The sequence below is a fragment of the Monodon monoceros genome, unplaced genomic scaffold (assembly GCF_005190385.1).
Source record: "Monodon monoceros isolate NGI ecotype Baffin Bay Population unplaced genomic scaffold, NGI_Narwhal_1 Super_Scaffold_11, whole genome shotgun sequence".
Lineage (NCBI taxonomy): Eukaryota > Metazoa > Chordata > Mammalia > Artiodactyla > Monodontidae > Monodon > Monodon monoceros.
This window is the reverse complement of record NW_021703767.1, coordinates 9,065,464-9,093,035: the sequence shown is the minus strand read 5'-3', so window position 1 is coordinate 9,093,035 and position 27,572 is coordinate 9,065,464. Positions and strand designations below refer to the sequence as shown.

The following is a 27,572-nucleotide window of genomic DNA, read 5'->3' as shown; positions in this document are numbered from 1 at the left end:
GGTTTTTTAACACGGAAGCAACTTAAATGTCCACTGACGGATGAATGTATAAAGAAGATATGGTGTATATACATGCAATGGAATATTATCCAGCCATAGAAAAGAATGAAATAATGCCATTTTTAGCAACATGGATGGACCTAGAGATTATCATACTAAGTGAAGTAAGTCAGAAAGAGACAAATACTATATGATATCACTTCTATGTGGAACCTAAAATATGACACAAATGAACTTATCTACGAAACAGAAACAGACTCACAGACATAGAGAACAGACTTGTGGTTGCCAAGGGGGAGGGGAGGTAGGGGAGGGATGGGGTGGGAGTTTGGGATTAGCAGATGCAAACTATTATATATAGAATGGATAAACAATAAGGTCCTACTGTATAACACCGGGATCTATATTCCATATCCTGTAATAAACTGTATTGGAAAAGAAGAAACAAAGAGGGTTTTTCAAAGACAGTGTTATTGAGGTATAATTTACAGACCATAAAATTCATTCATTGAAATATACTGTTCAGTGATTTTTAGTAAATTTACAGAGGTGTGCAGACATCACCATAATCTGATTTTAGCGCATTTCCATTACCCCCCAAAAGAACCCTTGTGCCCATTTGCAGATACTCCCCAGTTCGTACTCCCCACCCTAGGCAACCACTGTTTAATCTACTTGCATCTCTACAGATTGGCCTATTCTGGGCATTTCATATAGATGGAATCATACAGTATGTGGCCTTTTATGACTGGCTTCTTCCACTAAGCTTGTAATTTCCAGCTTCATCCACCCCGTCACATGTTTCAGGACTCTGTTCCTTCTCATTGCTGAATAGCATGCCATCGTGTGGCTAGACCACGTTTTGTTGATGGACACTCGAGTGTCTAGTTTGGGATGCACCTGGTTTGAGACACGCGTGCCATATCCGGGTGGAGAAGTCAAGGAAACACTTGCGTGAATTTGGGCCTTGGAGGGGGAGGTTCGGGAGGTTATAAATCTGTGGGTCATGAGCATGAAGATGGTATTTGTTAGTTAAAGGAATGGAGAGATCATTGAGGGTGGAGAGAGAGAGAGAAGGCCCAAGCTTGGTGCCTGGGAATGCCAACATTTGGCAGTCTTGTAGAGGAGGATGGGCCTGCAGAGAAGGTACAGCAGAGATGTCGGTGGGCCAGAGGAGTGTGGGCAGACAGGAGGCTGTTTGGAGAAGGAGGAAGTGGCCTGCTGCACAGCCCTCCTGAGAGGTGAATGAGGAAACAGGGTCCACTGACGTTGGCAACTCGAAAGTTGTGTTGGCCTTAAGAAGACCGCAATGGGTCCAGAGCAATCGGAAAGTGAAGTAGAAGATATCATGGGAGTCTTACAACCTCACTGTGGCCAGTAAATGAAAGATTGAGGCTTAAACATCACGTTGTCCCTGCAGTTCAGTTTCTTCCGTCTGCGATATCTGGCTTTTTATTTGACTGACAACATGCAGCTCGGTTAGCCAACTAACTCCAACTCAGGGGATTTAACCATGTCACCATTGCTCCGTATTTCTCTCTCCTTTCAGACCACGTCCTAGTGAGATATTACTTAGGTTCATAAATCAAACAGGATTGTGTTTGGTTGTGAGTAACAGAAAACTTGATTGAACGGCAGCTTAAACAAATTAGCTCTTATGTGCAGAAAACAGTAAGTCCAGGGGCAGAGTGTCCAGGGTTGGTATGGCACCTTCTTAAAGCCATCTGGGGCCTCAACTGCTCTGTCCTTCCACTTATGCAGGGAAGTCGTGCCTTAAAGATGGCTCTTTCCTCGCGGTTGCAAGATGTGGCTTCAGCTCCAGCATCAAACCTTTGTTTCGGGCAGAAAGAAGGGGAAAGGTGGAGGACAACAGGCCAGAAGAGTCCCCCACCAGCAGCTTCTATTTGTCCAGCACTGTCATACGGCCACCTAGCTGTAAGGGAGGCTGGGAACTATAGTGCTGCCCTGAGCAAAATGAGGGTTCTCTTAGTGTGGAAAAGGGGGCAAGGAATTTGGTGTGGGTGCCTGCCACACTTTAAATAGATCTTCATCAGATGAAGACTAGAGAAGGGAGGCAAGTGGAAACCCTAAGGCATCACCTTTGAGAAAACATTGGAGTATGGAGCTTGGCGACAAGTCAAGAGAACGATTCGACATTTCCACGCCTTGTGGAGTGCTTTTCAGAGCTGTAACTTGTTTGAATAGACTGATGGCTTGACCTTCAGGTTTTTTTTTTTTAAATGAAGGAGTAAAAACAAAACTTAAGCATGTATTTCTATATGTTATAATGTATAAATGGTGGATGTTTTCAAAAACGCAAATCTGCAGCATCTCATGTTTCCTTTTGTTACATTGGGGATGAGAAGAAAAGGAAATGGTTGCTGTTGGCATCGGGCTCAGGTAGTCGATGTCTCAGGCTTTGCAGTAGCTGCAGTGGTTCATATATAATGAATGCATCTAGCCACAGGAAAAAAAAAGAGAGAATCCATCAAAGAATATACAAGGGCCAGAATAAAATGATGACTGCTTGGGCCCTGGTGTGACACACCTCCAGGCAGACTCCTCACCCAGGGGCATAGAGCTGTCGGGGGCCTGGCAGATAATTGGCACTTAGTAAATGAACAGGCACGCGGTGGGTTTTTGACACCACTGCTGTCAGACGCTTCACCCTTAGGTCCTTTTTTTCCTCCTGGTTTTCTTGTAGAATATTTCCAGTCCTCTCTCCGAGTCTAGTTGTAGAGGATTAGATTCCTAAACCAACTGTTCAATTAAGACCATAGATGGGCTTTTCCTTAGGTTTTGTAAATGCCCTTTGCTGGGGGGGACCGCCTGCGTTGAGAATTACCAGTCAGCAGCAACATGCAGTTAGCCACTTTGTGACTTGGCTCCTAGAATTCATTTTGTCCATTGAGTGGAACTCTAGCGTTTCATTTCTTTCTGCTCTGTCCATTTGTCTCCCTCGGAGTCCAGGAGGGCCGGAACCGTTTATCTTTTATCTGCCATCGTGCCTGGCTCAGCAGCCTTGCTAAATATTTGAGTTGGATCGCCCAGCACGTTTGTGCATAGGAACGTTTGTGGCCGTGTGTCCCCTGGGACTCTGGGCTGGGAACGCTTTTCATCCTCGAAGAGCTGCCTCATTTGTTTATTCACTGATTCCCTCTTAGATACCTTCTCTGCTGCGAGAATGGACCCAGAAGAGCAGGAGCTATTGAATGATTACAGATACAGAAATTACTCTTCTGTGATTGAAAAGGCTTTAAGAAATTTTGAGTCCTCCAGCGAATGGGCGGATCTCATATCCTCACTGGGCAAGCTCAACAAGGTATGTGGGGCAGGGAGTGGATTGCAGGGAGGCAGGGACACAGCTGTCCTTTTATTATTTCAAGGACTTGTCTTTTTAATATTACACTACATGCAGATTACAGCCATTAGATAAGAAAAACCACCCATAATTCTGTTACCCACCCACTATTAACCTATTGGTGTACGTACCTCCCCTTTCAGCCCTTTTTTTTCTGAGCATAGACATGCAGTGTGGATATAGTCGATAGAACAGCTGAACAGTCTGTTTTCTCAACAATATTTAGGTCTGAACAAGATAAATTTATAAATTATCCAGTTATTTAAAGATGAATTGTCCTTCGTGTACTGCTTAGGATCTTTATGGCTTTTTCTTCTCCAGTCTACTTTTTTCACCATTTTACTGCAAACTGGTAACTCCTAGAAGAATAAAGGATGAAATAATTACGGAAATCTGCCCAGAAATTGTGCATGTGTTTGGACGAGGGAAAAGGGGTTGCGTCTGAGAAAACCAAAACTGGTCGCATGTGGTCTTGACCTCGTGTTCTGTGGATGGGGACCATTGTATTTTTCCATCCTGCCCAGAAGGAGGGTGACACAGTGATGCTCAAACACTCAGGCGACCACTGTGACCTGTAGGAAGAAGATACCTGGGCTCGAAGAGGCTGTGCCTGGCTCCGTTACTGTCTGGCCAGGGCTCCTGGCTGTGATACCTGACTTTGGAGCCCGAGTGCCATATGGGAGCTGGGAGATGTCCAGCCTAGTCTGGGAGGTCCCCATTCCCCAGGTAACACACACCAGGGGACTCCATAACAAACCTCGCTAAAGAGAAAGAATCTGTCCGTTTACCTCTTCAAGGGACCAGGGTAGGGGGAGTGAGAATGCGAGCAGCCTGACCACGGGGGCAGCGCCTGGGCAGCCGTCCAGCACCAACCTCCCGAAAGCAGCTATCAGCACCCACAGATGGCAAAGAGGAGATAGGCAGTTATTACAGGCAGTGGCCGGGAAACTGCACGGTCTCTGCAAAGTGTATTTACAACATGTGAACATCACGGCTGGTGCTGGCTGGGGTGGAGACGTATAATAAAACAGCAAATAAGGGCTTGAGAGTGCTTTGGCTGTAGAGCTCTGACTCAGGACTTTTTCTAGCTGAAGGTAACATTCACTGTCTTAAACGAAGGTGGGTTGCCTTTCCAGGGGAAAGCGAGAAGCCCTGGAATGGGACTTGGACAGATTCGGGTTCTTCTAGATGTTTCTCTGTTTTAGTACTTGACTCTCCTGGAATCTAAAAACAGCATACTTTTGGGGAGGGGGGGTGTGTTCATTATTTTCTTGTTGAGTTAAAATTCATGTAACATAAAATTTACCGTTCAGCCATTTTAAAGTGTGCGGTTAAATGGCTTTTAGTACATTCATGATGCTGTGCGGCCATCACCACTATCTAGTTCTAGGACATTTTCACCACCCCAAAGGAAACCCTCTCCGTTACTCCCCTTCCCCTGTCCCTGGCAGCCACTAATCTACTTCCTGTGTCTATGAATATTTCATACAAAAGGACTGGTACAATGATGTGATATTTTGTGTTGGGCTTCTTTCACTTAGCACGTTTCCAAGGTTCATGCACGTTGTAGTGTGTATCAGTACTTCATTGCTTTTTATGGCTGAATCATGTTCCATTGTATGAACAGACCACATTTTGTTTATCCATTCATCAGTTGGGTTTCTACCTGTTGGCTCGTGTGAATAGTACTGTATGGATATTCATATACAAGTTTTTGTTTGAACACTATTTTCATTTCTTCCGGGTTTATACCTAGGAGTAGAATTACTCAGTCATGTGGTCATTCTATAGTAAACTTATTGAGGAACCACCAAACTGTTTTCCTCAGTGACTGCCCCATTTTACATGCCCACCAGCAATGTATGAAGGCGCCAATTTCTTCTCAGTCTCAGTAACACTTATTTTCAGGTTTTTTGTTCTTTTTGTGTGGTACGCGGGCCCCTCACCATTATGGCCTCTTCCGTCGCGGAGCACAGGCTCCGGACGCGCAGGCTCAGCGGCCATGGCTCACGGGCCCAGCCGCTTCACGGCATGTGGGATCTTCCTGGACCAGGGCACGAACCCGTGTCCCCTGCATCGGCAGGTGGACTCTCAACCACTGCGCCACCAGGGAAGCCCTCAGGGTTTTTTTTGATGATAGCTATCCTAGTGGGTATGAAGTGGTATTTTGTGGTTTTGACTTGCATTTCCCTAATGACTAAAATTTTGAGTATCATTTCATTTGTTTATTGGCCATTTGTATATCTTCCTTGGAGAAATTCCTATTCAAGTGTTATGTCCATTTTTTAACTATGCTATTTGTCTTTTTGTTGTGATTTGTAAGAGTTCCTTATATCAATACATTCTGGGTACTGGTCCTTTACTGGATATATGATTTGCAGATTTTTTTCTTCCCATTGTTTAGGCAGTCTTTTCACTTTTTTTTTTTGCGGTATGCGGGCCTCTCCTGTGGCCTCTCCCGTTGCGGAGCACAGACTCCAGACGCGCAGGCTCAGCGGCCATGACTCACGGGCCTAGCCGCTCCGCGGCATGTGGGATCTTCCCGGACCGGGGCACGAACCCATGTCCCCTGCATCGGCAGGCGGACTCTCAACCACTGCGCCACCAGGGAAGCCCGATAGTGTCTTTTGATGCACAGAATTTTTAAATTTTTGATGAAGTCCAATTTTAACGTTTTTTTCTTCTGTTGCTTGTACTTTTGGTGAATATCTAACAAACCATTGCCAAATCCAAGATCATGGAGATTTACCCGTGTTTTCTTCTAAGAGTTTTATAGTTTTAATTCTTACATTTAGGTCTTTGATTCATTTTAATTTGTGTTTTGTTTTTGTTTTTTGTTTTTCGTAGATGAATATCAAGTATGTAGTAAGGATAAAATTAACTCATAGCACACATGCAATTCAAACATGTAAAATTAAACAATCTACCATTGGGAAATGCAAACAACATATGTGCCAAAACTTCTAAAAAATACATGATAAACACAATAACCCATATTATTGTATATAACCAGGGATATTAGATATCTCTGGGATGGAAGAGGGGTGGGTTTGGGGCATGTGCATGCATTCTGATGTTCTGGAAACATTTTCTTTTTCTTTAAATTTAATTTTTTATTTTATATTAGAGTATAGTTGATTTACAATGTTGCATTAGTTTCAGGTGCATAGCAAAGTGATTCAGTTATGCATATATCCATTCTTTTTTAGATTCTTTTCCTATATAGGTTATTTCAGATTATTGAGTACAGTTCCCTGTGCTATACAGTACGTCCTTGTTGATTATCTGTTTATATATAGTAGTGTGTATATGTTAATCCCAAACTCCTGATTTATCCCTCCCCCCACCTTTCCCCTTTGGTAACCATCAGTTTGTTTTTGAAGTCTGAGTCTGTTTCTGTGTGTAATTAAGTTCATTTGTATCATTTTTTTTTTAAGATTCCACACATAAGTGAGATCATATGATATTTGTCTTTCTCTGTCTGACTTACTTCATTAGTATGATAATCTCTAGGTCCATCCATGTTGCTGAAAATGGTATTATTTCATTCTTCTTTTACAGCTGATATTCCATTGTATATATGTACCACATTTTCTTTATCCATTCCTTTGTCAGTGGACATTTAGGTTGCTTCCATTGTCTTGGCTATTGTAGCTAGTGCTTCAGTGAACATTTCAGTGCATGTATCTTTTCTTTTTTTTTTTTTTCTGGCCACGCTGTGTGGCATGCAGGATCTTAGTTCCCCGACCAGGGATCAAAACCGTGCCCCCTGCATTGGAGAGAACAGTGTTAACCACTAGACCTCCAGGGAAGTCCCCCACCCCCTTTTTTTGCATGTGTCTTTTCGAATTATGCTTTTCTCTGGATATATGCCCAAGAGTGGGATTGCTGGGTCATATGGGTCATATTTTTAGTTTTTTAAGGAACCTCCATACTGTTCTCCATAGTGGCTGTATCAATTTACATTCCCACCAACAGCGCAAGAGGGGTCCCTTTGCTCCACACCCTGTCCAGCATTTATTGTTTGTAGACCTTTTGATGATGGCCATTCTGGCTGAGTTAATTTTTGTACGTGGCGTGAGGTGGGGCTCCAACTTCATTCTTTTGTGTGTGGAAATCCAGTTGTTTTGCGTGTGCAAAGCCATCTGTTGAAGAGACTGTTCTTTTGAAGGGTCTTGGAATCCCAATTAACTATAGAGAGATGGATTTAATTCTGGACTTTCATTTTTTTCATTGATTTATATGTTTATCCTTATGCCAATACCACACATTTTGATTATTGTAGCTTCGTAGTAAGTTTTGAAGTGGGGAAGTAAGAGTCCTTCAACTTTGTTGTTTTTTTTTAGAATTGTTCTGGATTCCTTGAAATTCCATGTGAATTTTAGGATCAGCTTGTCAATTTCTGCAAAAAAGCCAAGTGGGATTTTGATAGGGATTGCATTGATTCTGTAGATCACTTTGGGGAGTATTGCCATATTAACAGTATTGTCTTCTAATCCATGAACACAGAATGTCTTTCCATTTATTTAGGAACATGTATATTTTGAGGTAGGTAAAATTATAAACTTGGAAAGTGCAGTTCTTGAGCACTGAGGTAATCTGTGAAACAGGCTTTGTTTCAGTGTACCTGAAAAACTTTCAGAAATGCTTAATCATTTTAACCCAACCCAGGTTATTGAGTACAGTTGAATCTTTCTTTAAGGAGCTTTGAAAGCATTAGCCATTCATTCTTTCAGTGGCCATGTGAGTGCCTAAAATGTGCCAGTAGGTGCCAGGGTGCAGCAGAGAGCAAAATTGACAAGACCGTGCCCTCATTCTGGTGGGGATGGGGGAAGCTGGATGATAAAATAGACGTGCTGTTAGGTGGTGATGAGTGCTGTGGGAACCGTGAAGAAGGGAAGGGAGGGTGACCAGATGCGTCGAGCTAGCTGGTGGGGAGGCCATCTGGGGCTCGGGCCCGAGTCCAAGGTCCAGCAGGGGGCGGGTGTGGCTGGAGAGGAGAGGTAGCCAGGGCAGGTCACCGGGCTTTGTCCTGCGATGGAGGGACGCCACTGAGCTTCCAGGAAGGCTTTGAGCAAGGTGACCCATCGCTGCCTTTCTCCGTAGAGGAATCCCTCCAGCTGATGCATGGGGAATGAGCCTGATCACGAGAGCCTGTGGGTGGGAGTGGGCAGCCTCAGCACCCGGATCAGAGTTACTGGACGTGGAGGGTTTGGGAAGGTGCTGGAGAGAGCAAGCCTTGATCAGCTTAGCGATCACTTACTTCTGGGAGACTCGCGACTTCTGCATTCAAGGGTACCTGATAGGAGTTGATGTGAATAAAAAATTTTCTTAAGGCTTTTGTGATGCTTAGACTTCTTGGACTCTTGTGTGGACACACAAATTCAGTGAGTGAATTAGTGACGAATTAGTAAAAAATGCAAGCAGAAACAATATCGTGGTGTGCAAAGTTAGGTGCAGTTGTGTTGTAATTAAGGTGGACGATTGCAAGTTATAAAACATAAACCATATACTCAACAGCAGAAGTGTATCTGGCTCAACTTGACAAGAGAAAACTGAGCCCCAAGAGGTTTTGGTTTGTCGGACTATAGACAGGTTCTAATTATATTATTTCTAAAACTTGCTAAACTTTCAGTATCATTTTTAGAATCTTTTTGTATTATGGAAAAGTTTATCTTTTATAGCTTTATGTGTATCAACCTGAACAGGGTAATTTTTGCTTCGTTGTTTATCTGAGACTTCAAGCTGTCACCTTTCACGGATCATTTTTAGATAAATTTTAATCAAGTGCATTTGAGCCCTATGAACCCAACCACTGTACCAAGCCTGGGGTAGAACTTTGATTATGGAAATGAAGGATAGTTTATTTAAACTCTGTACATTTAAAAAACCTTAGCACTGAAGCTTCTTTTAAAAAAAAATCATAATGGTTCTGAATGGCCAGATAGCAGATGACATGCATGAGTAGCAAGGGAAATAGGTCTTGGGTATTGTTAAGTGTTTCATCTTCTAAAGTCTTAATGCTGAACGACAAGCACCTGCTTTTTAAAGCGGAGCCTCCTTGTTGTGACATGATGGGAAGAAGGTGGCTGGAGCTCGGAGACCAGGTGAACTGTTCTGGCTCTTTAGAGATCAGCTCCAAGACCTCGTCTACCTAAAAACTTGATGAGTCTCACCTGGATCCTGACGTTTACCCGCACCCTAATAACTGCTTCTCTGTTAAATAGCATTAGTTCAGATAAAGCCTCTTTAGTTTGGGGTCTTTGTTAGTTTGCTAGGGCTGCCATAACAAAATACCACAGACTGGGTGGCTGCAAGAACAGAACTTGATTTCCTCGAAGGTCTGGGGGCCGGAAGTCCAAGATCAAGGTGTCGGCAGATTTGGTTTCTTCTGAGGCCTCTCTCCTTGGCTTGCCGACGGCTGCCTGTCGCTGTGTCCTCTTCTCCTTGTGTGTCTGTGTCCTAATCTCCTCTTCTTAGAAGACCACCAGTCAGTCATATTGGACACCACCTATATGACCTCATTTTACCTTTGTCACCTCTTCAAGGACCCTGTCTCCAAATACATCCACATTCTGAGGTACCGGGGGTCAGGGTTTCAATATACGAATTTTGGGGACACAGTTCAGCCCATAACAGGGTATGATAATGAACTGCAATTTGTCCCTCCACATAGCAACTGTTTAAAATAAAGTTCATTTCTGGTGAAGCCCAGGTGGCTTTTCATCACATGCCTCATGGAAGAGTAGAGCGTTATTTATTTAATCTTTTTTTACTGCCCTGGAGCACTGTGGAGAACTTCAGCTCTTGTAGTGTAGTAATACAGGATGTGCCCAGAACTTCCTGTAGTAATACAGGATGTGCCCGGAACTTCCGAGTCCCTCAGGGCAGCCTTCCGGACTGCCTCAGTCCCCTGGGGCTGCTGTGACAATACCACAGCCTGGGGGCCTTATCGACAACAGACATTTATTTCTCACTGTTCTGGAGGCTGAAGCCAAGGTCAAGGTGTAGGCAGATTCAGTGTCTAGTAAGGGCCCTCTTCCTCGTTCACAGTTGGCTGTCTTCGGTTGTGTCCTCACGTGGTGGAAGGGGCAGAGATCCCACTCTCGAGGGCTCCACCCTCATGACCTAATCACCTCCCAAAGGCCCACCTCCTAAGACCATCACACGGGGGGACACAGACATTTAGACCATGACCCTGATGACTTGTGCCGCACGGGACTGCACCTCAGCGGCTCTGTACCAGCTTCTTTGTGGGGCTCTTTGCGGGGTGTCTTTTAGGGGAGTCCAGCCCTCCAGGTTGGGCTTCCCCATCTGTCTCCCTGTGAGGACTCTTGCAGTCCTCCTCCCACTGAGACACAGTCAGAATTGCTGCCCGTGATCCCTGCTGGACCAGACTCTGCTTGGCAAGTGAGCTGGAGTCAGGCCATGAGCCCCTCTCAGCCCACGTGATGCCTGCTTCCATCTTGTCGACTCACTTTTGGGCCCCCATCTGGTAGAGAAATGGTGTCTCAGTTTAGGGCATTTATTTTAGTCATTTTCCAGCAACCTATTGCTGCTGTCTGGGGTGGTGACCTTGAGGGTAGAAGGTGTCAGATAAATGGGGTGTCAGGGTCATATTGGAAAGACATGGGCCTAAATGCCTTCTGAGAAGAGACCAAGCTTAAAGGATGTTGTTGGCAATTACTGACTCCTTTCACCTGTAAATAAAGTAGATCCTGCACCTCTGCCGGAGAGTGGTGAGCACAACGCCCACTTGTTTCTGGCAGTGTTCTGATCTTCTTGGCACTGGGACTTGAGAGATGCAGCTAATAGAACTCCCGTTCCTAATGCGTGAAGGCTGCCCCATCCTGTGCCACTGTTCTATCATCCTTCTTTTTGTGGGTGATGCCCTAGGTGGCATCATTGCTTCTTACCCTACCCCAGGTTCTCCAGAAGGAGCTGAGAACTAGCAGGCGCTTTGCTGTTCAGTGTTGAGAGAATGGCCTCACCGTGAGCCACTCAAACACCATAAGGCTGACATGGTCCTTCTGGAAAAGTGCATTTCTTTTTGCTGAAGGGAGTCTGATAGGCTGCCAATAATTGATAGCTAGGATAGTCTATTTATTTTGCATCTGAGCCAAGGATTTTTTTCTTTTTCTCTTTTTTTGCTGGTCTTCCTTTCAGATCTGCTGGAGGGATGGAAATAGTTCAGATTTGGACAGGTGAATTAGTCTTCCAGTAATCTCATGACAAAAGCTCATCTGAAAAAAAAAAAGGCTCATCTAGCAGAAGTGAGTTTATGGATAAGGAAAAGGGCTGTGGTTTCCTTGCATGTTATAAACACTATCAAAAAAGCTAAGAAACCAGAAATATCATGTCAGGACTGAACTGTGTCGTCCCCCCCAATCCCCGCCTCAGCCACCAAATGCATACATCAGATCACCCCCTAGTGTGACTGTATCTGGAGATAGGGTTTTCAGGAGGTAAGGTTAAACGAAGTCATAAGCGTGAGGCCCTAATCCAGTAGGACTGTGGCCTTAGAAGAGCGAGCTCTCCCCTCCACATGAGGACACAGCGAGAAGGCACCATCTACAAACCAGGAGGAGAACTGAGTCACTCAGTACCTTGATCTGGGACTTCCAGTCTCCAGAATGGTGAGAAATACATTTCTGTTGTTTAAACCACCTAACCTGTGGTATTTTGTTACGGCAAACTAATACAGAAGGAAATAAGTTTAAGCTGGGCTATTTTTCAAAAAGGACGACTGATTGAACATGAACACCAATATACAAGCTTGCATCTGAGCAGGCATTCCCATTTAGTTATCTTTTTAAATGGTCTTCTCTTTTTTCCCTTTTTTTACAATTTTGTTGTACAATAAACTACACGTATATAAAGTGTATAATGGATGAGTTCTGATGTGTGGATATCCCTATGAAACCATCACCATATAAGATAATGAGCATGTATCCGTCACCCCCAGAAGTTTCTTCCTGGCCTTTTGTGGTCCCTCCTCCCTCCCTCCCCTCTCTCCCCCATCCCCAGGCAACTGCTGATCTGCCTTCTATCACCATCGACTAGTTTGCATTTTCTAAAATTTTATATGAACAGACTCATACGGTGTATACTCTTTTTTTTTTTTCCTGGTCTGCCTTCTTTTCGCTCAGCCAAGCTATTCTGAGAGTCATCCAAGTCCTATGTATTGATAGTTTTTGCCTTTTTACTACTGAGTAGAGTTTTATGGATATGCACCATTTATTTATCCATTTGCCTGTTAATGGACATCGAGTTGCTTCCAGTAGGTATATATTTAACTTTAAAAAACTGCCAAATTGGGCTTCCCTGGTGGCGCAGTGGTTGGGAGTCCGCCTGCCGATGCAGGGGACGCGGGTTCGTGCCCCGGTCCGGGAAGATCCCACATGCTGCGGAGCGGCTGGGCCCGTGAGCCATGGCCACTGAGCCTGCGCGTCCGGAGCCTGTGCTCCGCAACGGGAGAGGCCACAACAGTGAGAGGCCTGCGTACCGCAAAAAAAAAAAAAAAAAAAAAAACCTGCCAAATTGTTTTCCAAAGTGTCATTTTACACCAGCAGTTACAAGGACTCCAGTTTTTCCGTATTCTTGCCAACACTTGGTATGGGCAGTCTTTTTTTTAAATTGAAGTATAGTTGATTTCCAATATTTTATTTGTTTCAGTTGTACAGCATAGTGAATCAGTATTTTTACAGATTATACTCCATTAAAACTTATTACAGGATAATGGCTTTAATTCCCTGAACTGTACAATATATCCTTGTTGCTTATCTATTTTATACATAATAGTTTGTATCTCTTAATCCCATACCCCTAATTTGCCCCTCACCCCTTTCCTCTTACCTTTGGTAACCACTAGTTTGTTTTCTATATCTGTGAGTCTGTTTCTGTTTTAGGTATACATTCATTTGTATTTTATTTAGATTCCACATATAAGTGATATCACAACACTTGTCTTTCTCTCTGTCTGACTTATCTCACTAAGAATAATATTCTGTAGGTCCATCCACATTGCTGAAAATGGCAGAAATTCATTCTTTTTTTCAGTTGAGTAATATTCCATTGTGTGTATATATGTGTATATATCACTGTGTGTATATCTTCTGTATCCACACCACATCTTCTGTATCCATTCGTCTATTGATGGGCATTTAGGTTGCTTCCATGTCTTGGCTATTGTAGACAGTGCTGCTGTGAACATTGGGGTACATGTATCTTTTCAAATTAGTGTTTTCATTTTATCCAGCTATATACTCAGGAATAGAATTGCTGGATCATATGGTAACTCTGTTTTTAGTTTTAGTTTAGGGACCTCCATACTGTTTTCCATAGTGGCTGCACCAACTTACATTCCCACCAACAATGTATGAGGGTTCCCTTTTCTCCACATCCTAGCTAGCATTTATTTGTAAACTTTTTGATGATAGCCACTCTAACAGGTATGAGGTGATACCTCATTGTGGTTTTGATTTGAATTTCTCTAATAATTAGCCATGTTGAGCATCTTTTCATGTGCCTGTTAGCCATCTGTATGTTTTCTTTGGAAAAATGTCTGTTGAGGTCTTCTGCCTGTTTTTTTGATTGGGTTGTTTGTGGGTTTGTTTTTCTTTCTTTTTTTTTTTTTTTTTGATATTGAGTTGTCTGAGCTCTTTGTATATTTTGGATATTAACCTCTTGTCAGTGATATCATTTCCAAATATTTTCTCCCATTCTGTAGGTTGTCTTTTTGTTTTGTTGATGGTTTCCTTTGCTGTACAAAAGCTTTTAAGTTTAATTACGTCCCACTTGTTTATTTTTGCTTTTATTTCTTTTGCCTTAAGAGGCAGATCCAGAAAAATATTGGTATGATTTATGGCAGAGTGTTCTGCCTCTGTTCTCTTCTAAGAGTTTTACAGTTTCAGGTCTTTACATTTAATCCATTTTGAGTTTATTTTTGTATATAGTGTGAGGTAATACTCTAATCTCATTGTTTTACATGTATGTGGCTGTCCAGTTTTCCCAGCAGCACTTATTGAAGAGACTGTCTTTTCTGCATTGTATAGTCTTGCCTTCTTTGTCATAGATTAATTGACCATAGGTGTGTGGGTCTATTTCTTGGCCCTTTATTCTGTTCCATTGATCTGTGTGTCTGTTTTTGTGCCAGTACTATGCTGCTTTGATTACTGTAGCTTTGTAGTATAGTCTGAAGCCTGGAAGGGTGATTCCTCTAGCTTTGTTCTTTTTTTCTCAGGATTGCTCTGGCAATTCAGGGTCTTTGTGGTTCCATATGAATTTTAGGATTATTTGTTCTAGTTCTGTGAGAAATGTCCTGGGTAACTTGATAGGGATCACATTCAATCTGTAGATTGCTTTGGGTAGTATGGCCATTTTCACAATATTAATTCTTCCAATCCAAGAGCACGTGGGTTTGATCCCTGGTCGGAGAACTAGATCCCATATGCATGCCGCAACTAAGAGATCCTGCATGCCGCAACTAAAGATTCTGTATGCTGCAACGAAGATCTGGCCCAGCCGAAATAAATAAATATTAAAAAAAGAAAAAGAAAGTTCATGATCATTGTAAATTTTTGTTTTGTTCTGTTTTTTAAATTATTTTTTGGCTGCATTGGGTCTTTGTTGCTGCGCATGGGCTTTCTAGTTGCGGTGAGCGGGGGCTACTCTTCATTGCGGTGCACGGGCTTCTCATTGCGGTGGCTTCTCTTGTTGTGGAGCATGGGTTCTAGGCACGCGGGCTTCAGTAGTTGTGGCACGTGGGCTCAGTAGTTGTGGCTCACAGGCCATAGAGCGCAGGCTCAGTAGTTGTGGCACACAGGCTTCATTGCTCCATGGCAGGTGGGATCTTCCCGGACCAGGGCTCGAACCTGTGTCCCCTGCATTGGCAGGTGGATTCTTAACCACTGCACCATCAGGGAAGCCCTCTAAATTTGTTTTAATCCTATGGAAATACCGCACAAAGAGAGCTCTGAAAATCTGCACTGTTTCTTTGTATGTAATGCAAAAAAAATTGGAAATGACCACCCTCAGTAGGGGAGTGGCAGTAGGATAAAACATGACACAACAGCATCCAACTGTAGTTACTAACTCAAAACTACATATGCAGCATCCAACTATAGTTACTAACATGAAAGATGCTCACAGTAAAGTAAGGGGGCAAAAAAAGACAGGTCAAACCGTTCATGTATAGCGGTGTTGTGTGTGTGTGTTTGTGTGTGTGCATGTGTGTGTATGTGTTTATGTAAAAGAAGAAAGGAGTGAAGGGGGATTGTATAGGACTGGACAAGATCTAGAAGACCTTTGTTGTTGGCCTAGTTTACTTCCAGTTTTCATAACTCTAAAGGAGGCTCTAATGAGCATCTTTCTGCCTGTGGCTATTTTTGTAAGGTATGTCTCCCATGGTGGAGCTGCTATGTCAGTGAATGTAGACTTAAATCTCTGGACACACAACTTTATTTTGTGTGGACTTTATTTTGCTCCACTAATTAAATTGTCTGCACGGTGCCAGAGCCACGCCTTTCAGCTGCTGTGTTTATGTCTTTATCTGGCAGGAACGTGCTCTCCACCCCAGCCTAACCACTCTTCTATTCCAGAATTTTTCTACCATTCCCAGGCAGTCTTCTTCCAGATGAACTTCAGAATCATTTGCAAAGTTTTTAAAAACTCTTATGGGGCTTCCCTGGTGGCGCAGTGGTTGAGAGTCCGCCTGCCGATGCAGGGGACACGGGTTCATGCCCCGGTCCGGGAAGATCCCATATGCCGCGGAGCGGCTGGGCCCGTGAGCCATGGCCGCTGAGCCTGCGCGTCCGGAGCCTGTGCTCCGCAACGGGAGAGGCCACAACAGTGAGAGGCCCGCGTACCGCCAAAAAAAAAAAAAAGCATTCACTTAGGTTCCTAAGCATTGAATTGTTCTTATGTAAGCCCTTCTTGTGTCTTAAATATATTAGAATTGATACATGTATTTCTGCTGTTATCAGTGGGGTTATTTTCCACTATATGTTTTAACTGGTTGTTGCCACTTAGGAAACTATCAATTTATAGAATTTGGAAACCAGCCAACCTAGTGAATTTATTTCTAAGTTTTTTCAGCTAATTGTGTTGAGTTCTTTGGGTAGACAGGTGTACATATCATCAACCAGCCCTGAGTTTGTGTTTTTTCCCAGTGTTTTGTTAGCATTTTCTGGGATAAGGTTAAATAATAATGATACTATCAGTGTATCAGTAACACTAGTGTTAGCTGCTGTAACAAAGAAGTCCAAAAATCCAGTGCCACCGTAAGACTGAAGTTTCTCGCTCATGGATCAGTTCTGCATGCTGGTCCAGATTGGGCAGCTCTCTTCCATATGGTCATTCTGGAGACTCAAGCCAGGGACTCTGCCGTCTTTAACACATGCCTTCCGGAGTTGCTCTATTCACTGCCGCTCTGTCCCACAGGAAGGAGGAAGAGCGTGTAGGTGCATGCTTAGACCTTAATGGCACATGTTCCTTCCACTCATATCTTCAAGGGAGAAAAATATCGGCTGGTCCAGCAGCCCTGGCCCAGCTGTACCCTTTAGCACAGGAGGGGACTTGATTTAGGTGGGCGGTCCCCATCCCTGCTCCTACCTGGCGTGCACTAATCTTAATGGGAGTGCCTCAGCCCTGCAGATCCATCGTATTGCTTGTCTCATCAGGGAGAAGCTTGTTCCTTATTTACTAACCTTAATAACTTCTTATCTTTATAGGACAAGAAATATACGTCATTTCACTACCTCATCAGTTTGTAAGGTATTCATTGTGTTTTTCCCAAGCAGCACAGTTCTGCCTTACATTTTACTCACGTGCTTTTGGTGATTATTATCTGGCTTAAGCCAGATTCTCCCAGTGCCTGAAATATGTCTTGGAAGTAAATTTGTTGGAAGGTGTGCTGATTCAGATGTTGTGGGGTGAAGGAAGGAACACCGAGCTTGGGGGCAGGGCATCAGGGTTCATGGTCAGACTCACCACTTCTCAGTTTGGGGCAGACGTGCTGGTTGCCACCCACTCACACCCTCTAACTTCTTGTCAAAAGAACCCAGGTATGTTTAGGAGTCAGGTGGTAAAGTGCTACAGGGTGGTAGCCCCCATCTTCCAGCCCCACTGGTGAATATTATTGTTTGAGGACTTAATCCTAGTCATTCTATTTTCCTATAGACACAGGCACATGACCTTCTCTGGCCATGAGATGTGGCCGGCCTGCTTCTGGAAAGGATTTCCTCTAATATAGAGAGACAAAAAAAGGAACAAACTTTTTTTTTTACTGCTCTCTGTAGTCATGTGAGAATTTAATGCTTGATATGTGACAGATATCTGAGGTTATGGCAGGAAAAGACTGAAGATAAGTCAGTTCACCGTTGGGAGCATATAAGCATGAAAAGGTTTGGGTTCTTTTAGGATGTCGTTGAGCCCTTGCATGAACCAAACGCAGAAGTAGGCTCCTCTAGACCGGGGTTTCTCAGCCTCGGCACCGTTGACCTTCTCCGATGGGGCTGGGGTGCTGTCCTGTGCATTGTAGGGTGTTTATCAGCGTCTTGGTCTCTGTCCCCCAGATGCCAGGAGCACCCCATCTCCCCTACTGTGACAGCCAGAAATGTCTCCAGACATTGCCAAATGTCCCTTGGGGGAAAAATTACCCCAGTTTGAGAACCACTGCTTTGGATTTTTGGTTGGGAGGTGGTAGATTTCTTCACTGAGACTTGTATAGTCAGATATCCTATTTTTGTTGTTGTTGTTGTTGTTGTTGTTGTTGTGGGGGGGTGTGGGCCTCTCTCTGTTGCGGCCTCTCCCGTTGCGGAGCACAGGCTCCGGACGCGCAGGCTCAGCGGCCACGGCTCACGGGGCCAGCCGCTCCGCAGCATGTGGGATCTTCCCAGACCGGGGCACGAACCCGCGTACCCTGCATCGGCAGGTGGACTCTCAACCACTGCACCACCAGGGAAACCCAGATATCCTATTCTTTACATCCAAAAGCTTCCTAACTGATCTGCCTTGGACCATCCTTAACCAATGGGGAGCCTGTTTCCTCTGCGAGCTGATGCAGGCACACTTGTTTCTTGACAATAGAGGGGTGTGTGTGCCCTTAAAAATGCACCATGTCCTGTGCTGATCTGTGCCCTTGCCGTTGGCATTCCTGTGGTTCTCGCTGGAATCAGGCCTTTCTGGAGTAGCTGCCGATGATTTCCTGTCTCCCCATCTGCACAGGGTTCATCCTAAGTACAGAACTTCCTCATATTTCTGAGGAGACCTTGTTCTTCCAGCACCTGCTTTATGCCAGCCACACGTCTGCCTCTCGGTTCTGAGTGTCCCAGGCAGTTTCACAGCTGCTGGGGTTTGGAGAGGAGAGGCAGCGTTGGGCTTGAGTTGATCTGGAGAGAGTAAGCCAGGCTCTCAGGCCTCGGTCACCGTTCCTGGATGTGTTGTTGGCGGTCCCCCCACCCAGAGTTGGTTCTTTCACTGTGGCCTGCTTCTGTGCACAGAGGTCATCTCAGGGACGGGGCAGCCGAGGGAAAGCACCAAGGAACGAGACCACGGGTGGGATTCAGGTCAGATCTGAACGGGCGGCGCCTCATGGGAGAGGTGTGTTCTTTGCCTCCCAACTTGAGACTGAATTGCATTCCTTGTCGCTGGGACCGCACGTGCTCTACCCCCAGTCCTGGTGCCTTCCAGTTCCCGAGGACCATGTGGGCTGGCGGAACCCAAGCACCCAGGGAGGACGCATTCCAGGCCCTGAACAGCCATTCTGAAGCCCTTCTGCTCCGGCAGTAAGGATCGGGAGATGCCGCTGGGACTTTCAGTCCCAACATTTAGTCTCATTTGAGCGCATGCTGGTTCTGTTCTCCCAGGTGTGAATTTGAAAGAATATCGAGTTCTACCAGTAAAACTTTTGGGACTGAAGCCTGTTTGGAATTTTAATGAGACTCTCTACCCAAAATGTTCTTTCTTCCCTTCTGGCTCTTAACAAGTTGGTTATTAGGCTTTTGGTTTGTTTGTTAAATATGTCATTTGTATGTGGATTAAAGTAAGTTCAAAAAGCAGAAAAATAACATATTTCCAGACATTTTGTCATCTAGTATCTGAATGGTATGCTTACTTTTATTAATGTATCTATTGTATAGATTGTGGTTATAAATCCTTAATTATTTCAGTATTCACTGCATCGTGTGTGTTTCAGAGTTTAGACTGTACCCTGAAGGGCATGTTTGCCCCACGTGTCCATTTTCCTTTCCTGTGGTTTACTGTGGAACTCAGTTGCCTTGACCTTCACCTCTCATTTTCCATCATGAGTCCCCCGCCAAATAGTGATTCCCTTTAGTGAGCCCCTGTTATCTGCTTCTCACCCATTATTTTTAAAACCTAGACTCCTCCAAAATCAGTGCCCTGTGACTCCTTTTACTGATAAAGACACCGAATGAAGCTCAGACTCTTCTTCAGCCCAGCCAGCGCCCCTGCAAAGCCCATGGGGCTGGGGGGTGGCACGTGGACATGAGGGAGGGCCGAGGACCGGCACTGCATTCAGCAAAGAATAGTCTGGAAATACAGAAAGCGCTGGGAAGCATCACAGTAGCCCCTGAAGTTCCTACGTGGGAGACAGGGAAAGTAGGTGTCAATGGTGAGAGCGAGTGACTTTTACAATCTGAATGTAATAAATTCAGAAGGGGGAGAGAGCCATATTTGAGCATGTGTGTTGTAGCCTGCTTTCTGTGAGGTAGCGAAGCGTTTGTTGTGATGTTTCAAGACGTGGTTTTCTGACCTAGTGTTAGATTCCTGAGTCGTGTTAGCCAGGAGCCTGGGATGGCCCCCGGTGCTATGTCCCACGTGCATGCGCATGTGCGTGTACATGTGGGTATGTGTGTGTGATCCTGATGCCCTGCGGGGTGGAAGTGGAGTGAATACCCTGGACGCCTCTGCTCTCTTTGGAGTCTGACCTGCAGGACCAGCCTGTGAGTAGGTGGTGGCGAGTTTTCTTCGTGAGAAGCTGGGGCGTCGGCGTGGGCAGCAGCTTGTGACAGTCTGGACGGCTGGTGAGGGCCCGAGCCCAGCTCTGACCCAGGTCCGCCAGTCCCGAGCCTGTGCTCTTCATCCTGTTGCCCCTGCCGTTGCCTTCCTGATCTTTCTCAGGAGTTAGGCCAGCAAAGCATTCCCTCTGCAGCAGAGCTCTCCAGGTAAACTGATAAAAATGAGTTTCTGAAACTGCCAAGCCGAGGCCCAGGCCCAGGGCTCGATCAGGTGGTTCTTCCCACAGATGGTTAGTTACTGCCACCCTGTGCCCCTCGGCCGAGGCCTGGCCTGGGGGCTGCTGCCCTCACCTCTCAGCCACGTTTTGTAAGGTCTCCGGGCGTGTAGATGCTCAGCCTTCAGTTGTCCTCCTACGCAAGCAGCATGGTATTTGTTCAGAAAGTGCAAGTTAATATAAGCTACAACAATAAGGTAAAACTGATGCAAAAGAAATAATTTTTAGAAAATTAAAAGAAAACAATGCGTTCTAATGGGTCTCTGATGCAGGCGGTTGAGTGAGCCAGAGGCCCCAGTGCCCTGCTGGCAGCTTCAGTGCAAGCCAGGGCTGTGGGACGTGGATGAGGGTTGACAAATTGGGTGCACGGCCCTGCAGGTTTGCTGTAAGCATCGAACAGAGGGAAGCAGCACAGTGATTCTCCAATCGGTAACCTTTTTGAGAAGGAAGCTCTTCCTTTACAAAGGAGTTGTACTGGTGTCATTCCCCCAGTTAAACCAAAGCTAGCCTCACTGGCTACCTGTGGATCCCAGCTCCCTGAATCGGCTCTCAGGGGCCTTGACGAGGTGCCAGTCTCCCCACCTGTCTCCTTCCCTCCCTCGCCCCCCAAGCTGCTGCGGTGGCTCGGTCACTGCCATTTCAGGGAAGGCCCAATGTTCCCCAGTGTGGCCTACTTTAATATGGGAGATCCTGGCCAGTTTGTTATTGCGCAGTGTCTGTTCTGTTTTTATTCTGTCTGAAGGGCAGAATTGCTGTTGCGGTCCTCTGGCAAGTATTAAATGAGTGTTCAAGCTTGTGCCAACTGGCCAGTCTTATTCACTGTTCAGCTTCCTTTTTGTGGCATGAAATGAACATCCTTATAAAGATGACTGACTTCCAGAAGGAAGACATGCCAGTACTTTACCGTTTGCTTGATGAGAGCCATGCTTTTAAATTGGCTTCCTTACATCCTTTATAGACAAGCATCAGGCATTCTGAGGTCAGTGCTATCACTGGGAGAGCAGGTCTGGGCTATCTCTTCTGGGAACTTTTATCTATCTTTCTATTTATTTATTTAATTTTTATTGGATTATAGTTGATTTACAGTGTTGTGTTAGTTTCTGCTGTACAGCAAAGTGAATCAGTTATACATATACATATATCCACCCTTTTTTAGATTCTTTTCCCATACAGGTCATTACAGAGTATTGAGTAGAGCTCCCTGTGCTATATAAGTAGGTCTTTATTAGTTATCTATTTTATATATAGTAGTGTGTATATGTTCTTTTCTGGGCACTTTTAAAGGAAACATTTAAAAATTCATTTTAAAGGCTAGAGCATTTTAAAATATAATTTAACTCCCCTCACCCATATTGTTAAATTACCCTAAGGTTTAAAAAATTGTGATAAAATACATATAACATAAAATTTATCATCTTAACCATTTTTAAGTGTATTAAGTTACTTTTTGAGTCCTCGGGCTACCCTTTTGGAATTTTTAATCATGTTTTTTACATAGAACCGTTCTAAATCATGCCGAGTCCTGGAGAATATCAGACTGTCAGACTGTAAAATGTCAGAGTAAAACAAAGTGAGACGTAGACATTGCCTTGGGTGGAGTGAAGTGAGACACTTCCTGGTCTCTATTCGCGGAGCTCAGATGTGGTTCAAACTTTTTTTTTTTAAGCTTACATTTTGTATTTTATTACTTTGTCCTAAGGTCAGTCTGCTAAGCCTGTGAATACAATGAGGTTAAAAATATTGTAATTATATCTTAAGGAATACTTTTAAAATAGTATAGTGCCTGGGTGAAATAAATAAGGAAGTTTAATTTCCTGTCTAATCATATTTTTCCTTTCTGGTTAGCACGTAAAAAAGTAATTTTGAAAGCATGGCTACCTTGCCAATTCATCTGTTTCCCTGAGATATCTATTCTACAGTTGTAGAAGAACCTTTTTCTCTCTCTTTTTTTAAGTATACATCCTTTTCATTCAGAGTTAAAACAAACAAACAAACAAAATATATATATAGGTATATATATGTGTATATATATATATAATATTAAGCTTACTGGCCAGTCACTTTGGGTTTCTGTTTTCCTGAAAAACACAACCTGGAAATATTCCCTGAGCTTTTCTTGCTGGAGAAGGCTCTTGCCAAAGCGAAATGCCCAGATGGAGGCTGGGGACAGGAAGGCAGAGTCAGGGTGGCCTTCCCTGACCTGAACCGGGTCCAGTCATGGCAGCTCTTGAACAGCTGGGAGGGGCATGAGGAGGGAGTCAGGCATTTTCAACCCCTAAAGGGTGCGACTCAGTTCAAGGGAGCTATTTTGCCAATTAAGGGTTAAAAACTCTCACTCAGGACAGGCTGGACCCCAGTCCCTGTGTCCCTTCAGGATTGTTAAAAGGAGGCCCTTTGTTCTCTGGTCGGGAAACAGTTTTCAGTTTAGTCCAAGGTGTGGAAGTCACTCGGGAATTCATGTTCCTTGCAGCTCAAGGCCAGTCCGGCAAGAGCAATTGGGGAAACACAGCGTTCATTTTTTTCTTCTTTTTTGGTGGTAAAATATATGCAACATATATTCAACTGCTTTAACTATTTTTGAGTGTACGGTTCAGTGGCATGCAGCGTGTTTCATTGTTGTGCAGCCATCACCACCATTCATCTCCAGAACTTTTGCATCTTCCCGAGCTGGAAACTCACTCCCCATTTCCTCCTCCCCCAGCCCCTGGTCACACTGCTTTCCGTCTCTATGGATTGACTACTCTAGGGACCTCGTGTAAGTGGAATCATACAGTATCTGTCTTTTTGTGTCTGGCTTATTTCACTTAGCACAGTGCTTTCAAGGTTCATCCCGGTTGTAGCACGTGTCAGAATTTCCTTCCTTTTTAAGGCTGAACAATATTCCTTTGTGCATATAGACCACATTTTGTTTATCCATTCATCCATGATGGGCACTTGGGTGGTTTCCACTATTTGCCTATTGTGAATAATGCTGCAGTGAACATGGGTGTGCAAATATCTGTTTGAGCCCCTGCTTTCAGTTCTTTTGGGTGTGTGCCCAGAAGTGGGATTGCTGGATCAAATGGTAATTTGGTAAACAAAGCAAATGTTTAACATTTTGAGGAGCATTGCGGTTGCACCATTTGACATTCCCACCAGCAGTACACAGCGCTCAGTTTTGAAACGTCCTAGGACAGGGCTGCTCTGAGTAGAATGTCTTCTTTTTCAAAAGCAGTGGCAGCTGAGGGCATCAGGCTTGATCCCGCCTCCCAGAGGGGATGCAGCAGAACCCCTCCAGGTTCCTATTGAGAAGTGTCTTTGGGAGCCTAAGGTGGGCTGGCGGCGCTGGCCAGGCACTTCACTCGTGCCCAGGCCTGATGGCTTGGGCGCTGGCGTTGACAGCCCACAGGTAGAAGAGCTTCTGAATCGAGGGTGTCTGCCTGAAGAAAGCCACCGGGCTGAACCAGCACATGGAGCTTTGACTGTGTAGCAGCCAGATGGGGAATGAATCATTATATCTAACTATCTCATTCTCTTTTAAGTTTGCCCTAAAAACATGGAGCTGTTTCCCCCATGGCCCTGCTTTAGTCCTCAGTGAGACAGAGGAAAAGTCTCACGTAGGTAGAATTTGAGATGCTACTTAGTACTACTCAGGTAGAAGGTGTCTTTGAGTGGGACCCACACCCACTTCCTGTGTAAAGTAAGTCACACTGGGGGAGGTGGCACCCTGTCTAGGGGAAGCCTTTGTTTCCAAAAGTGCTTCCAATCTACTACATGGAAAACCTTTTCACCCGGCAATTCTGATCTCCAGTCTTACCACATTTTTTTTTTTAAGACTTTTTTGATGTGGACCATTTGTAAAGTACTGAATTTGTTACAGCATTCCTTCTGTTCTGTGTTTTGGTGGTGTGGTTTGTTTTTTTTTTTTTTTGGTTTTTTGGCCACGAGGCATGTGGGATCTTAGCTCCCCAACCAGGGATGGAACCCACACCCCCTGCACTGGAAGGCAAAGTTTTAACCAGTGGACCGCCCCAGGGAAGTCCCTCCGGTCTTACCACTTGCAAAACGTTTCTTTAGAGCTTTTTCATTAAATATCCTTTAAGAAATAATATTTTCTTTCCTTTTTAATCTTAAATATTTATGACTATTTACCTTTCCTTTGTTGCCTTAAAAAGAAATTTCAGGTTCTCCAACTGCACCTCTTATTATATGCAGATTTTTCTCCTTGTCTTCAGTGTCTCTTGGAATTCTCATCGTCTGTTGGGTCTGCAGTTGATTTCATCTCCAAATATACAACAGTTTGAGTTTTTCTTTTCTAATACAATGTATTCCTCAAACTTTCTTGTTAACACATCTAACTAGTGTCCTTGTTCGCTTTTGTGACAGTAAAGGATATTATTTATAAATGATTGGATTTCTGTCAGTTCTTTTAAAATGCAATGCATTTTGTCTCCATTTTTAAATCTGGTACTTAACAGTCAGCTTGTCATTATAATAAGAGGAGATGCTTGTTGATTGCTTGCTTTGTGGCAGGCCCTGAGCTAATTTCCTTAAGTGTGGTAACACGTGATGCTTGAAACTTCGTTAGGCACCATTATCCCTGTGAAACCGCAGCCCAGAAAGGTTAAGGGATTTACCCAACATGATTTACCCAGATGATGGAACTGGAATTCTAGGCTCTGACCCCCAAGCTCACAAGCTTAAACCAGGCATTATAATAGCCTCAGTCTTGTTTGTTTGTTTAACCTTCGTGTTGAAGCACATATTAAGTGCCAGGCTCTGTGGGAAGTGTGTTAACAAAATCGCTATGACCCAGGCACCATTTTAGCCCCATTATTCGTGATGAGAATGGTACAGAGGGGAATCAATGTCATAGCTGCTCCAAGGAGCAGCCTTGCAAATCCTGTCCGGCCAAATCCTGACTGTAGGTTGGATGAAACCAGTTCATGATCTCTGGGTGTCTCTGCTCTACTCCTGAACCTGTGTGCTTTGATCTAACTTACCAATCTGATGGGTGAAAAGTATGGCATTTCATAGTAGTTTTTTTGTTTTGTTTTAAAATTTTAATTCTATTTATTTTTGGCAGCATTGGATCTTCGTTGCTGTGTGTGGGCTTTCTCTAGTTGTGGCGAGCGGGGGCTACTCTTCATTGCGGTGCGCGGGCTTCTCACTGCGGTGGCTTCTCTTGTTGCAGAGCACGGGCTCTAGCCGCACGGGCTTCAGTAGTTGTGGCACGTGGGCTCAGTAGTTATGGCACACGGGCTTAGTTGCTCTGCAGCATGTGGGATCTTCCTAGACCAGGGCTCGAACCTGTGTGTCCTGCATTGGCAGGTGGATTCTTAACCACTGCACCACCAGGGAAGTCCCTCGCAGTAGTTTTAATTTGCATCTTTTAAATCAGGAAGGATGAGCATCTTCTCATTTTTCTAAGTATTATCTGGTTATATCCTTTGTTCTTCTCTGCATTTTCAAGTCAGACAGCTTCCTTCATCTTCAGTGTACCTTTCCCTCAAGAGGCACTGACTCCCGGACTCAGATATGCTGTGTTGCTTGGATTAACATGGACAGCATACAATGAACAATCCATTCCACATGTCCTGGTCATGCCCTCAGATTTTGGTTATGTTTCTTATTCTAATTAAATTAAATGGGGTAACACATTTAAATGAGAAAGAAATAGCAACCCGCCTTGTTCATTTGTAATGAATGGTTGTGGTTCCTTGTAATTCCATTTATATGGGAAGAAGTGTATTCATCAGAATAGGAAAGGTTATGCCATGGTAACAAACAGTCCCCAAGCTCAGTGATTTTTACAGTATTGTTGAGTTCTGCCTCAGTGGGTCAGCAGGTGGTTTCTGCTCTCTTAATTTCTCAGGGACCCAAGCTGGGAGGGGCTTCAGTTCAACCTGTGTCTCTGTGATCTTAGAGGCCAGGAAAGAAAACCCACTGGGCTTTGAGTTGGCTTCTAAAGCCTGTACCAGAAGTGACATATCATTCCACTCATCTCACTGGCCAGAGTAAGTCACGGTGCCACGCCTACATTCAAAAGGGCAGAGAAATGGGATCTGCTGCTGCACAGCCCCAGTGAGCCAAACACTTTTGGATCCCACATGACCACCTTAGGAGCTGCAGCCCATCCTTTGCGCCTCAGTTAGCAAACGTCCTTAGACTATGCTGAGCAAAAGTGAGATGGTGACTTAAAAAGCAAGAGCTCGGGGCTTCCCTGGTGGCACAGTGGTTGAGAGTCCGCCTGCCGATGCAGGGGACACGGGTTCGTGCCCCGGTCCGGGAAGATCCCACGTGCTGCGGAGCGGCTGGGCCCGTGAGCCATGGCCGCTGGGCCTGCGCGTCCGGAGCCTGTGCTCTGCAACGGGAGAGGCCACAACAGTGAGAGGCCCGCGTACCGCAAAAAAAAAACAAACAAAAAGCAAGAGCTCTGCCTGACAAACATAACAGGTGAGGACAGAGCTTAGTTCTCCTCTGAGGTCATGGAGAAAGCCCACAGCTGCAGTATCGCTAAGCCAGTGAGCCACAGACATGGTTTCCTAAAAGCTGTGTCTTCAGGACTGGCCAGCTGATACTTGTTGAAACTGGGTGGTGGGTACTTTGCTGTTCTACCTGCTTTTCTGTATGTTTGAAAATGTCCATAATAAAACGCACTCTTTCCTGTGCATTTCCCACAGTCGTTTCCTCTCTTCCTCGACACCTCAGTTCTTACCCGCATGTGTTTCCAGGTCACCTCCTCAATTTTTCTTTTTGACACGAGCACATTAAAAAAATTATTTTGTTGGCTTGCCCTTTGTTTTAAGCTATCAGACTCTTACAAATAATAGTATAAGGTATTTCTTGACAACCTCTAGGTATAGCTGGTTTTTTAGTTGTAGTTTTATTGAATTTGAGAGTTCAATTAGACCACATGCTTCTGATGGAAAATATTATTTTGCTTCTTTTCCTTTTATCTCCTACATAACCGCAGGA

At 44.5% G+C, this 27,572-nt stretch overlaps 1 protein-coding gene across 9 annotated transcripts in view; it reads left to right on the top strand.

Annotated features, from left to right (window-relative positions):
• Positions 1-27,572, top strand: part of DOP1B (DOP1 leucine zipper like protein B) — a 108,905-nt gene that overhangs the window by 2,857 nt on the left and 78,476 nt on the right. For all 9 annotated transcript variants that reach the window (XR_003792320.1, XR_003792321.1, XR_003792322.1 and 6 more), the window contains exon 2: positions 3,165-3,322. Coding sequence is in view for 5 of the 9 variants with exons in the window: in XM_029214252.1 (XP_029070085.1) it covers positions 3,185-3,322 (138 nt within the window). In the remaining 4 variants the exon portion in view is untranslated. The remainder of the gene's footprint in view (positions 1-3,164; positions 3,323-27,572) is intronic.